At 34.6% G+C, this 15,134-nt stretch overlaps 1 protein-coding gene across 1 annotated transcript in view; it reads right to left on the bottom strand.

Moving 5' to 3' along the window:
* Window positions 1-15,134, bottom strand: part of LOC129005141 (lactoperoxidase-like) — a 96,150-nt gene that overhangs the window by 64,067 nt on the left and 16,949 nt on the right. Inside the window, exon 4 of the mRNA XM_054433958.1 lies at window positions 11,369-11,533. Coding sequence (XP_054289933.1) covers window positions 11,369-11,533 — 165 coding nt within the window. The remainder of the gene's footprint in view (window positions 1-11,368; window positions 11,534-15,134) is intronic.

The following is a 15,134-nucleotide window of genomic DNA, read 5'->3' as shown; positions in this document are numbered from 1 at the left end:
AAAAAGGCAGGTACCTAGGTGAATTCAATATGGCTGAAATATAGAGCTATAGAGTAATTATCGATTGTTTTGTCTTGTCATGTTTGGAAAAATGGGAAAAAACAGTGATGTCAGTAAGTTAGTAGCTATACGGACTACAAATCCAAGGCAGCATCCCCATGTTAAATTTATCGCCAGTTCTTTAATCAAAATTGCCGTAGTTTATGTGAGCAGCTAACAGATTGGGCTGATTCAAATAACTGGTTTCTGTCAACATGATCATTTTACCACGTCAAAATAATGGAACAACTTATGGCGAGCCATAGCAACTATTATGACCCGTCAACTATGTCGGCAACCATAAATAAGGTAGAGACACTAGCACTTACTGTGGTTGACAAACAGAATTATCTTTTTTCCTGATTAAACATTTGTGACAGCTGGTCCATATATATGGATGTCTACTTTAGTATCCAGCTGTATGCACAATGTAGTTCAATATTGTAATGTACCGGCTTCATCAAGTCAGTCCCATGTGCAAGAGCAACGTGGAGGGGCATACGACCTAATAGAAACGTTAATAAATAAAAATATTTACATTAACAATAACCTACGACCGTTTTAGTTTAGTTCTTAGAATTAAAAAGTTTCTCATAACAGCATAGCTTTTTTCAAAACGACACGAGTAACGGACCAATGAGGTTCAAGGATTGAGAGAGAAGAAGTAATATTGTAATGATTCGAACTTGAACTTATCAGCTGTTCAGGCCAATTTAATTGTTGAGTGGTGTAATTAGTGTTTGGTACAAAGTTTCGTTGCATCACTGTCAGTGGCAATGAGACGTTATAAACTAAAACCTAACCTTTTTTAGAAGTTATGAGTAGTGATTTTTAGTAATTAAAACACTGTCGTAGGTAAAGTAGTGTACACAAATCGCGTAAATAGTGTTGTTATGAAAATGTACTGAAAACTCTTATGAAAAGTTGTTAGCTTTCATTGGTTTATAATGTTTTAAAATTTTACATAGACAATTTTCCTGCACTAGAATTATACTGTAAAATATCCTCGTATGGTCAATCTTAACAAAACTTAAGTTGGTACTCTGTAAATGATCCTTACTTTGTTATTGTTTCTCTTGTAGAATGTGATTATAATTTAAATTGAATCCATCTGGCTTGTTAAATTTGTTCTTAACATTAAAGGAAGTTGTGATGGTAAATGTTTCTGATAGGCCAATCGAAGGGTTCGGGCTCTGCACCAAAACCGCCGTTTGATTCTGTTTGTACAAGACACCCTTACAGCACTGCTCAGTGCTCAGCTCGTACAGAATAATCAAACATTGATGTGGAATTTGGTATTTCTAATTCAATTTCTTGATAGAATCACATTTATTAGTTGTTTTTCACAGTTGATTTCACAAGATATTTTATTCAATGACAAATCATGTAGCACGAGTGGTGGATACTGGACATTGCATATCAAAACACGAGGCGTTGATAAACTTCTCGTAGACAATTTGTGCTATTTACTTAATTTCCATACAGTTACAAAAACCAACTGTTGTAAACTGTACAAATACAACAATGGTGTATGAACTTTGTAATAAACCCCATCAAGTACATTTTTTCTATTAAAGAATTTAACTTTATTCAAACTAGTTTCAAATGCACGAAATGTTTTACAGGAGATAAAACACAGACAAAGAAGTCAAAGAAAGAACAGCCAAGTTTAAAATTCAAGACGATCAATTCGCTAAGGATATAAAAGGCTTGGGGGTAAAACTTAACAGCTATAAATATTCGATTACCAGTATCGGCACTCAGTATGGAAATCAGGGCTTTTTATCGTAGTCTGCAATCATCTGCAGAACTGTTACTGGGAGATTCTTTCAGAAAGTTGTTACTCAGTTATATATCAAACTTATCTTTATATTTGCATTTGTCTGAATTTTTGTGTGTGATTTGGGGTACAGAAATCATAAAGAACTTCATTGTGTTTGTTGAGCTGTTCAAACGTTGATGTTGTTTTTTTCTGAATTTTTTTGTCGTTAAACATTTCAACAGGTATCTAAGAGCTAAATAACAATATTGAACAAATAATTATTGATTTTGAAGTATTTGTTTCATAATTGTTTGAGGGGGATCCGGCCAGCCCGGTTTATCATTTTGGTTACATAAGGCCCTCAGATTGGGATTAGTATGTAATTTAGGTCGATGGAATGTAGTGTGCACAATAGTTGTTCCGACTTAAAAATAATATTCTAAAACTTCAAAACCCCTTCTAATATTTAGTTTTATGAAGTACTCGTATATTTTGTGTACAATAATGTTTTTTTATTCTTCATTTTGGCAACTATTATTGATCGTTGAGACAAGTAATAAAAAATAATGATACTAATTTAACGCTGGGTTTGAAGGTGAAATTAATCAGGTTCATCCACCATTTTCTACAAAGCTTGTAACTTGACTACACCTTCATGTTTTTTTTTTATATTTATAGGTAAGAACAATTTTTAGAGTGATGTAGCATGTGTTTCATTAAATATTAAATGTTCTAACAAACTACAACGCTTGAATTAAAATTCAAGATTAATTTTAATTAACGTCACGTTGTTGTCAATTCTTTTGCTTCTTAAGGTTCAAAGTAACTAAAATAATAAACTTAAAGTGGCCATTAATTTAGTGGACCAACTTTTGTTTGAGGGTGTGCAAAGTTGAACCGAATTACCACAAATGATATGTAATACATTATAAAGGATAATATCAATTAACAGTCATTGAATTGGGAAGTATGTGCGTACTTTAACCAAAATATGAGAGAAAGATAGAAACGGAATTGATTTAGAATGGAGTGAGATGATATGTAGCTTTGTAACTGACTAAGATCAGCTGTTTTAACCACGATCATTTAAACCCCATTATCAGGAACAGCTGGGTCCAGTTTCGAACCATAAAAAAAACGACTAACTTTTCCCAGGATCGATCCGGTAACCATTAGATTGTTAGGTGAGCACTATAACCACTCAGCCCATCCTGAATTATAAATAAAATAAATTGTTATCCTTTTTCTATTAACAATAAAGTTTTTAATATTTTATATTAAACTTTAAAGCAATATGTCGAGTGTTAGGTGCAGTATGTGGATTTGAACTTTATATTGGTATTCAAGGATCCCGAGCGGAGTCTAAGGAGAGATCCCAGATATCGCACCTAAGCCGTGTTTATTGAGACTGTGAGCGTTCGACTGCAAACTTGACTTGGGAGTCGTTTATCCATTTATTGGGAGTTGTATGGGGATATTAATAAACACATTTTTTTAAGTATCCTAAGTTGAATTTCACTCCCAACGTACCTGTATTTCAACGAAAAACGTTTTAAGGTTTTTCAGTAAGTATACCAACGCCAGGCTAAATCGTCAGGCTGTGAAGTTTTTGTCTCTTATATGTTGTTCCTTAATTGTTGTCATATTTGAAACCTTTTAAAAAGATCAGAATCTGTAAAGTTACTAATGCATTGTAATAGTATATTTCGCACCTAGGGCCGAAAATGAGGTTTTGCCGGCTCGAGATAGTTTTTTTTTTTTTAAGTTCGAGACGAAGTCGAGAGCAGATCAAGAGCTGCAAAACCATTTCGGCCCGTGGTACGAACAGCGAGCACTAAAGACCAATTGGTCCTATTGGTCTAAAATAACAAAAATAAAACTAAATAGTTGCTAGGCAACGGTCACAATAACACAATTCTATTGCAATGCTATAGATTTTGATTGTGTATTTAAAACGCGTTCATGTTTTAAGTAAGTAATCGGACAGCTGATTTTGCGGCCCCGGGCCGTAAAAACCTGCTCGGTCCCCCAAATTACGATGACAGCTGGCATGGCCAGCAAAACGCAACTTTCAGCCACCAATTAACGTATACAGCCAAAAACATCATAGTGTGGTGAAAAGATTTTATTGAAAGCAATACTGAACAACAGAATTTTATACCAATGTATAAGTTGATTTTTGAATCTCAATATAGTAATGTAAATTTTGTCGTGTCTGCACATACTGTATTTAAACAAAAGTTATGACGCCGTAAAATTACCAATGTTTTATCGAAAATAAAAACCATAAAACCTAAACCAATGTAAGTTTTCTTTCTCATTCTTTGCATGTGTACAGACTACATTTGTGGTCTGATTTTGATGGCGTTTGGTACGTGGGTACTAAACCATTGTATCATCTTGGGATATTTTATATTTTTGAAAAACTTAGATTTTGAACGGTAGTTGTTTAAAATATAAGATATCAATATGAAATCACAAAATCACCTTGCAATTGTTTATAAGAATTTGAAGCTACCCGATCATCATCATGCATAACAATTTTATGTATTTTTCACCACACTATGATGTTTTTGGCTGTATTACATATGTTAATTGGTGGCTGAAAGTTACGTTTTGCTGGCCATGCCAGCTGTCATCGTAATTTGGGGACCGAGCAGGTTTTTACAGGCCGGGGCCGCAAAATCAGCTGTCCGCTTACTTACTTAACACATAAATGCATTTTAAATACACAATCAAAATCCATAGCATTGCAATAGAATTGTGTTATAATCACCGTTGCCTAGCAACTATTTATTTTTATTTTTGCTGATTCCTCAAATTATTTCTTCACATAACCTTAAAGTTGTAGTTGTGTTGACTATATTATAGTCGTGAATAGTGGTAATAGGGTATAGTGTGGTGAAAAATAGCGTTCGTACCACGGACCGAAATGGTTTTGCAGCTCTCGATCGATTTAAGTTCTCGACTTCGTCTCGAACTTAAAAACTATCTCGAGCCGGCAAAACCTAATTTTCGGCCCTAGGTACGAAATATACTATTAAAGCTAACTGAAGCAAGTGAGGGGCCAAATATACAGACACGTCAAACGGTCTTCATCGTCGTGTTAAACGTGGATTTTTATTCCACAGGCACAAAACTGCCATCCAGTGTCTACAACCGTCTTGAATAATAATAGTCCACTTACCTACTGGGCGAGTATGCAGTTATCTTTGTTATATTGTCTTTGAGACATGAATTGCGAGCAAAATGGCCAACTCAAGAAAGGATATGAAGGTGTTCAAATAACTCTGTGAATTTTTTACAGGGATTACAAAACAACTTTATTATTGCCAATTAATTGAAATGGGGACCATCTAAGTGCGTAGTTTAACACAAATATTAGTGAAGGGTGAGGGTAAAACATCGATCTCTATAGTAATAATAGAGATCGATCGGGTAAAATCGTTGACTATTGGATACTGAAGTAAGCATCACATTTATATGGACCAGCTGTCACCAATTTGTTTTATTTAAAAAGAACATACAGTAATTGAGTGCATCAGTCTCAGAATGGGCTGGTGTCTAAAATTCCATTATTCTAAAATTCTATATAACAACATAACACCTTAATATTCATATTACGAAATTATACTTATCTACCTAAACATTTTCTGCCTATGTAGATCACTCAGTTAAGAGTTTTGAAGACTTATTAGGGTAAAAACTATGATATTTATTTGCTAGGATATCAGTACAGTATAAACAAATTAAGTTTTAAAAGAACCCACAATAGTCATTATAGTGTCCTTGAATCAACGTCTATGACGTATTGTACTATTTTATAAAGTACCGCAGTAACTTGAAATAAAATTAGGTTAATTATAAAAATTGCCATATTCAACACTTTTTCCCGTCAAATGTTACTTCAAAAGGCTTTAAAACAAAAGTTTTTTTTGCAGTTTTTACTTTCAAGATGAGGCTGGTGAGAATAATAACAGCAATGTTAACAAGACAAGCTCAATACAAGCACCATTGATGAGCTAAGGCTCTTCATTAATAAAACAAACACTCAGTTTGAAGCGAATTTGTGTGTGTCATGGTCTAAGAAGTATTATATTGTAAGGTTATCTTGTTCTTCTATCATACGATCATTTTCTTAATGGTTAGTTCACTAAATATTTATAAATACATTGTTAGGTGACTGGTAAGTGATGTTTCTGATACATATAGTATGCATGTGATCCTAGTATTCTATTTAAGTAAAAAATCACACCAGCTGAGCCTACGTTACTGTATACATTCCCCTTTCGTTCAGCCAACAAAAAAGTTATAAGCCACTTGTAACAATTTATCATGCTGCCTATCAAACAACTTTGGGCTACTTTTATACCATAAACTAGAGCTCGCCCCGTGGTCGAAAACTAGACCAAAAGTATGTACTGTGCAAACTTCTCTATTTTCACCCCACGCTGTAAATAAAACATGTGATTGGAATTTCTTCCATTTGTTTTGATTTTTGTTGTTATTTCGTCACCAACATGGCAACCTATAAGGCCCATGTTTTTTTTTTATATTTTAAATTAATTTGTTGTGCTTATTTTTTACCCTATTTTAATTTATAAAAGTATTCTGCATATCTACAGACAAATATCGTTCTAACAGTATGTGTGGATTTTTCATGCGAAGCACATCAGCTGAGAAAAAAAGGTTTCAATAAACATGCTTGTCTATAAATATATAGAGTTAGCCCCATGTTTAATCTCCACAAGAAAAGTTGAATTTGCATTTTTGACCCAATTAACATAAATATTTTCAAAATAAAAATAAAACCTGCACATACACGACCGATAACCTTTGTTTTAGTACAACCTGCATGTAATTCGGGCCAGTAGTATGGTCAGGCTAGCTGTCATAAGTTTACCAAAAGTTTTTTAATATATAATATTGTGTTCATAGTTATATTTATATATCTCTAATCAGGCTTGTATCTCTTGTTACCATAGAAAGAATATTGTAATACATGAAACATTCGTGATTTTTTTGTTTCAAATAAATGAACTGCAATGTTTATTTTATGTTTGATATAGAAATGTTTACGAATAATGGAAAGCACACCTCAAAAGACAATGCTAGAACCACTAAAAGATAAGTGTCATTCCATGTATACATGTATTTTGACATTGATGGTTGTCTGATGAGGTATATTTGAGCTATTTTTCATAACACACTGTCCTGAGGCTATACAAATTGACAGTTTTTCACCCTTATTGCACTTCATATAAAAAATCTAAACAGATTGTCTGTGGTGGAATAAATCGTGCATTCAAGCAGCTACCAAGAACATGAACATACAACATTTGCCGCCGTTTTACAAAGGGGTGTCTAGGGTATTGTTGCAAGAGTCTCATTGAAGCAGTCCAATTAACAGCTTAAGTATTCATTACGAGAGGGAAGGGTTAGTGAAGCCTCGCGATGGATGTCTTGCCGTTACTTTTGATATTCGCAAACCTCTGATAAACCTGTAGGCCTATATTAGAAGCTTCAAGAGGTAAGCCAGTTGGATTTAATTTATCCTTGAGAAAATTTGGTGTTTATTCTCTTCTATATAATGTTGGAGAACTTGACCCCCTTAGGTGTATAAGATGTTTACTTTAATTTTATGCCCCACCTTCACAAACTAGGATGTTAGGTTCTAACCCCGAACTGTTACCACCTTACTTCCGCGGAATTATCACAATTTGGATAAAATCCATTGGTGATCGGCAGGATTTGAACCCGGCACCTCGGGCTAGGAAGCCCCGTGCTCTACCACTATAGACACCACCACTGCCACAGCTCGCTCTCTTTAGAGTAATTAATTACCCCAGGGAAAAAAGTATTGCACTGTAAATACATTTCTGTCGCTCAGGAAAATATAGTGTTTGACTTCGAATTTAAGAAGTTGTCCCTACCCAAGTTAAGTTTGAAGTATTTTTGGAGCAACGAAACAATATTAAGCAATTAATTTTACTGCTTGAGTTTTATTCGTTTATTTTTTATGTTAACTATTTCAACGCTCGTATAGAGTAAATATTTAATTATTAAGGTAGCCTAATAACTGCAGTATGAGTATTTCAACTCAAATATTATGATACTTTAGTACTTTCATAAGAAGGTGTTTATGAAATGACGACCATACTAATGAAGGATAAGTAAGTTTATGATGGGATCGAGTGCGGGAAGGGGACATTTTTACAAATATGTAGGCCAGATATTTTTAACTAGGAATCTATATAATTAATACGCTACATGAAACTTTGTCGGTTGAACTCCTCCGCCATTTCTTAACCGATTTTATCCATTGACGTCTCATTGGAAAGAGCGTGTCGCGTAGATTTGCAAACTGGCCTTACATTTTTGAAATAGTAACTTGGGCTCTGCCCCAGTGGCTTTGAAAGTTCCCATGTTATCCTTATGGAGAACTTAGTTGTTTACATTTTGATCAGCTGTATAATTAAATTGCTGTTATTTATTTTTAAATTCAATGAAACGCATTAAATACATTTATTTACTATTTGAGGTTGTGTAAACATAACCCCCAAGACGGATCGTGTTAGTATGGTTGTATCTTAAATTTGTGTATTTATCGTCGTTTTGTGTTGCTATGACGGATCGTGTTAGCATGATTGTAACTTAAATTTGTGCATTTTTACCGTTGTTTTGTGTAGCGATAATTTGTGTATTTTTTGTTTCTTTCTTTTAAATGCCTCCGACGCGACGACAACGAAACATAGACAGGAGGCGTAATCGTGATAACGACCGCAGCTACAGAACAGTGGCGCGTAATAGGCTTAACTCATCAAGTCAGCACCTGACCCTGGACAATCTCAACTATTAGGTTACAAATGCGCCTTAACACTACTCCAAAACGACTTTTCGTTCACAATTGGCCCTCTATCAATGACCTGTGTTGCCTGTACAGCGAGGCATTTTGAGAAGGAGAAAACCGGCCGAAATGCTTTAGGTTTATCAATAACGAAGATAAATATGGTCTGAGTTACACACCAGTATTCTTTGAGTTGTCTCTTTTAAACTCATTGTAAATATGACTGTTATTCGTTTTGAAATAACTCCTGTAATACTTTGCAATTGCTCGAATTCGAGCAACATGTACACTAGTATTTATTAAAAGCTTACAAATCAATGACAGCTAGGCATTGTCAAAGATATAGATATAATTCATCTAAGCAAAATAATGACGTGTTAAATAGTTTAAATAAAGGATGTTGGTGTTTCTAGCCTTCTAGAATTGCCTATGCTGGTTATAGACAATAATTTAGAATATCCTCATTTGTCAATGCTAACCAGTTATTGCCGAATTAAAAAGTAACCTGGCATTTTAGTAACATTCGTCAATGTTTTAATCCTAAAACTTACTAATACAAATTTACAGAATATTAAGAAACTTTCATACGCGTTTTTTATTAATTATGTTGTGCTATTTTAGGGCAAAGTTCTAACCAAACCAATCCAAACACAGTAGTCTCGAAGAAGTTCAATGATAGAATAATAATCCAATACTCCTGATCGAATTGTTTCATGTCGCGAAGACTGCAGTCAGATAAGATTGTGCCCGCGCCTGATCCGACTTATTACCATTCTTAATTACAGGATAAAACCTTCGCGACGGCGGGGAAATGAAAAAAATCAGTCGAGTGTGGAAAAAGAAACTTAATATTCCAGTCGATAAACTTCGACTTGGAGGGCTGCTAAAGAGGGGAGGTTATAAATAAGTCATTACGGGTGAAAAGGCGAACTATGGAAATTGAAAGGACAGAAAGATAGCTTTGATTGTAGGTAAAAAAAGTTACTTATTTCGCAGATAACACGAATTGTGGGAGTAAGTTGCTGTATATAGTAGTATAATGGATATAGCTCCAATGTTCTTTTATAATCCTGTATTATTAGTAAATACAGAATAGCTGGCCAGTATTTCTTCAATTCTTTCCTACCTGGACTTGTATAATACCAAACTAAGTTTAATAATACTCATGATGTTAGATAGCATTAAGATCGCAAAATAACAATGACTTGTGGGGTATGTCAGTGTATGGGGGATGTATACTTTATAGTATGAGTTTCTTTTAAACTCATCAACAGTATGAAAAATATTCGTAAAACTAATGTATTTTACTAATGCTACCGTCGTTTTTCTATTGTTATGCAACACAGCAGACCCATCTTTGACGTATATTCGTTTTACAAATTTGTTGCAAATTCCACTCGAAAGAAATACTTTGACGTAAGCTCTTTGACATTGTGGAAATATGAAAAATCTGAAAAATATGAAAAATCCTGATATAATGTTCATTTTTCCTGTCAACGTTGCACTAAAATGTGTTCCTTTCTATTCTTATGCGTACTAATTTAAATCTATTGACCAAATGACCATTAGGAATACATTGAAAATATATTTAAATATCTACATAAACTATAGGTGAAGAGTTTAATTTAACATGACAACACAAGTACTAAACGTTCTCATTTCAGTAGAATGGGCGGCGATTGAGAGTGGTTCGCGCTAAGAAAACATGAAGCGATGAGAAACAGAGGGAGAAATTAATTTGTACTCTTTGTGGCTTGGTTTGTTTTAGAAATAAAGAACCCCTTAGCTATTTAGTTTTCGAACAACGGCTTTGTAGCTTTCAAAGGTGTTCAAAAATATCTCTGGGGTGGCCCAAAGTGCCTTATAATTTAATGTTTTTAAATGTATTAATATGATTTCACTCGGGTTATTTATTATACTAAATTGACAACTCTTTATGAAATCACCATAAATGATATTACATGTAATGACCATTATAGGGGTTTCTTTCACTCAAACCAAGACAATAAAACCAGATAAATGTCAGAACTATGTTCCTTAGTTACTGATAATCTCTAAGAACATATTTTGAACGCTGGAGACAAATAAGAACGTGCAGAAGTGTCTTGACTTGAATTTTTTTTTATCTGTTGTAAAAAACATTTTTTCCAGGTCACTAGGCTGTTTTACACCTCACTTCTTGCCAGGCCTAGGGGGTCCCGTTTTTCCACATAAAACATGTTAATTAGTTTATCAGTTGTATTGGTATGTCCTCAACATTGTTTTTACTGCATTTATTCATATTATTCCTGTTTACTTGAGTTATCCTGTTGTTATTTTTTCTTGTGGCTTAGAGCATATTTTATTGCTAATATCCTGTTGGTTAATAATTTGATTTGAAATGGCGACCATACGAAGGTATTTTAAGCCAAGTATTAATGGAGGTGAGTGTAATTCGTTATTTTGAGCTACTTTCTCATGTATTGTTCTTGTTACTCTTGTTGTGTTCTATAGTTTTGTACCACTAGTATACTCTACTAGTTAGTTGTCAAACACGAAACCTGTACTTTTAGCTCTAAAATGTTGAATTTGCTTACAAATAAACAGCTAAATCCATTGATTAGTAGGGTCCGAACCCGGATTCTGATGGACCAAGTCTCCACGCTCCTCTAGACAACCTCATTCCACAAAAATCTGTATAAAACGTTAAACTTACAACAAAATACTACAATTTGACTTACCAAGACGACAGCCGGGCCGCACCCCCGCCACGGACCTCAGCATGTTGAGACACCTCTGATGGTAATGGCTGTAGAAGGGGTCGTGGGGAGGAACCTCCAGAGGCATACAGTTGGGGTCAACGTCACCCCCGTGGCAGCAGTCAGGGTCCCGCCGGGTCACCGGGTCTGGAGAAAGATACGGTCAGAAGAGGGTGGATAAATATGCAGTAATGTTGGTAATAGTGTGTTAACAAACTCACTGAGCTAGAGATACAACTGGAGGCAGCACTGAATGAGAGAATTGCGAGACGTTGGCTACCATCCTAATATACCAAGTTGCACTGTAATTCTTAGTGCATTAGAACTAGAGAATTCTTTGTCCTTTGACACTAGGCTCTAGGTAGAAATAGAGTTTCCCATTACTTCAGGCTAGACCTAGGGTTGTGGCATCATCACATGGATAAAGATTATTGGTAATTTGGCGGGATTTGAACCTGGGACCTCAGGAAACGAAGTCCCGCGCACTACCACTAGACCAGCTTGCTCCCCGGAACCAAGGGAATTAGGGATTGTATGATTGTGAGAATGCCACGAGCCGATGAGCTGGTTGATTCCTTTATTTGGTACCAACATACCAAAATTTTACAGCGTCTCGATTTGCTAACAAAATTATCAAGCCAGTACTACCTTCAGTTGAATTTTCTTGCTCAGTGAATATACTAGTTTACTATGTAGTACAGTTTAAAAGTAACAAAGAGTGTATTCTATTAACGCAAAAAGAGAGCATTCAACAACAGTATGGCATTCAGTTAATTATTATTACTAGTGAAACCCCAATTGAGGTTTCAACCCAAATATGCATTATTGGGCATTAGTGCAATTTACAGTGAGATGCCTTGTGTAGCTTTGTTACAGACTAACGCCAGCTGTGACTAAAGACAGGACCATTTATTTTATCCCTATATCCAAGGATTTTAGATTGTTTTGCTTTAAACGAAAAGAATATTTTTAATCCTTCGTAGATTTTCCTTTTGGACATACGCATAAGTATTTTTTTTTTATTTTACTTTCAAAAACGTTACCGTTGCACTCAATTTCCAACTTACTTCGTAACATTAGGTTCAAAATACTCGTTCCAGTAACAAAGAATTCCTGTAAAGAGTATTTTAGTCGTGTATTATCGTATAATATATATATATATGAGAAATACAACGTGTGAAAGATAAAATTCATTGGATTTACATTCAAGATTTTTTAAATCTAGCTTTTGAAAGACACACATGAATTCCTAGGTATAAATAACTTTAGCGCACTTTCTCCTATAACTCGTCCAGAAAGCGTAATCTAGGAAACAGTCATACATATCCACAACAATTTAAAATACACAGTAATTTTACAGGATTATGCAACCAAAACTAAAGAACTAAATAAGATCCATCACCACAACAATGTGACAAAAAGATCACCTGTTCTAAATCAGCTGATTCGGCAAGACGTATCAAATGATTACCCAGCCATTTGTTGAGATATTGCTGCGACCGGGAGGTTTCTCTAACCACACATATATTGCGGGATAAGCTCCACATTTCTCAGGTTTAATGGACCGTATCCTCCCTTCACGTTTGATACAGCGAATGTTTAATTGAATAAATTTGTCTTCGCCTTCTGCTTATGTCCTGGATGTGAGGTGATCGTTAGCCTTCGGTTAAGTCAGAGCTGTGGGTCCTGGGTTCAAATCCCTTTAATCGCCAATGTGTTAAGACCTAGTCTGAATTATTGTGCTACACTATTTCGAGGTAGAACCTAGAGGGAAAAAGTCGAAGCTGCAATCTAGCAACTTTACTAGTAATCCTATTTGATTCGCATAGTTTGTTAACCTATCAAAAGTATATTTTGGATTTAAACACATATCTTCTTACTAATTACTTACTGATTATTTGTAATAATTATTACCCTTCTGTCTGGATTGAACTTTCAAAGAAAACCTTACGATTTTAACTTTGATGCTTCATAGACCAAAGCCAAATGAAAATACCCTGATAGTGATTCACCAGTGTATTTCTACCATAAGACATCAAATCGTATAGTTCATATTAGATCGTCAACCGAAAAATCACACAACTTTTAGCATGAATTATAATTTTTATTCATATATAAAATTAAAATGTTCACCCATACCTAAGTCCAAGTTTTCAGAATACTGTAATTATTTTTACCCATACTGTAAAATAAACAGATAAATCCATTATAGGCTATAACGCAATATCTTTATCAGTTCTAAATTTTAAACGCAACTATAATATACTTCAAATAAACATTTAGTTTTTACCACAATCGACAAATAAAAGCCTCCATAATTATCCTCACGTGTTGATAAAACCGTTTAAACCTTTAGCAAGAAACCCCAGATCCAGTCGCTAAGCCTTGTCTTTCGCAGGCAAGAATATATGGCGGTCGATTTGTAAGTGTGTATCAAGATAAGGTTAGGGCGGCAGATTGGCTGAAGGTTGGGTTTTTGGAGGGAAGGTTTTGGCGGGAAGGGTGCAGGGGCGACCACTGCCCAGTCAGCGGATCACCACTTGGCTTAATTGAGTTCTTTTACTCCCTCGAACGTCGCCATTAACTGTGAATGTGGACGTCGTCAGCTGTCTTCGCTGACATTTGGCGGGAGATTTGCGTGTGATTCTTTTACATACATGTATGGTGAAACTGCATTTGGTCAATGCAAAAGTAAGTTCCAAAAGTTTATAGTAAAAAATAAAAGTTGGATTATGATTTAGTATATTACTTCTTTAGTAGCACTTCACACGTGTTTGGCGCTACTAAGTCCGATTGGGTATGGACAGAGTGACTGATTGAATTCCCACTGTAGTAGATTATCGTTTTATAAATGTTTACAGTATTGTGTGCAAATATATCGATAAATGTTGGTAGGATTTAGCAATAAACGCAAAAAGGTTATAATCATTTTAATCATTTAAACATGTTATTTTGTTGTTTCATGGTGTATTCTTGTTTATTTTACCAAATCAGTTACCCATATTACTCAACCAATTTACTAACTACTTTTAAATTATACATGAATGTTTTTTTTATATTTTATATTTTCATTGTGAACTTTTAAGGGTTTTTCAAATCGGATACACTTTCTAAAAATCAGTTTTGACGACCAAAATATTTAATTAGATTTTGAAAATTGTTTTAAGACAATTTTAACAATCAGAGCATAAAATGCTATTAGATCCATACTCGTTTCATGTAAAAATATTTACTGTCGGTATTTTGGGTAAATTATTTTTTCATTGATTTTAACAATAACTTCTCAAATTGCATATTTTGTTCAGGAATTTGCATATTTAAAAGTTATTTTTTAGATACATGGGATCAAACTTATCAATTCAAAAGTATTTATATGAAAATTTATTTAAATAGCAATCAATATTTCCGTTACCTATTTAATTTACATAAGATTTACTTTACTCATGTATGAACCCCCTTCACCTGTAAAGCTGCTTATCAATATCAGCTTTCTGACTTTTTACAAAAAGGTAAAAAACTGATACGTGGGGTGAGAACATGAAAGATGACGTCATTTGGCTGGTTTAAGAGACAATAAATGTGCGCGACCGGCGGCTTAGCCCGCCCTACAGACGGGCCGAAGGTAATAATTTGAAACGTCTTCTCGACCAGCTGATTTATTTGCAGGGATGCCACCCTAATATTGAACAAAGCCATGTTGAATCGATAGTGCCAACCTGGCAGATAGAAGGTGACAGGATTCGATTAA

The sequence above is a fragment of the Macrosteles quadrilineatus genome, unplaced genomic scaffold (genome assembly GCF_028750875.1).
Source record: "Macrosteles quadrilineatus isolate MER2022 unplaced genomic scaffold, UCM_ALF_1.0 Scaffold_16__1_contigs__length_3527350, whole genome shotgun sequence".
In the NCBI taxonomy this organism is placed as follows: domain Eukaryota; kingdom Metazoa; phylum Arthropoda; class Insecta; order Hemiptera; family Cicadellidae; genus Macrosteles; species Macrosteles quadrilineatus.
The sequence above is the reverse complement of the archived record's forward strand: the minus strand, read 5'-3'. Positions and strand labels throughout refer to the sequence as shown.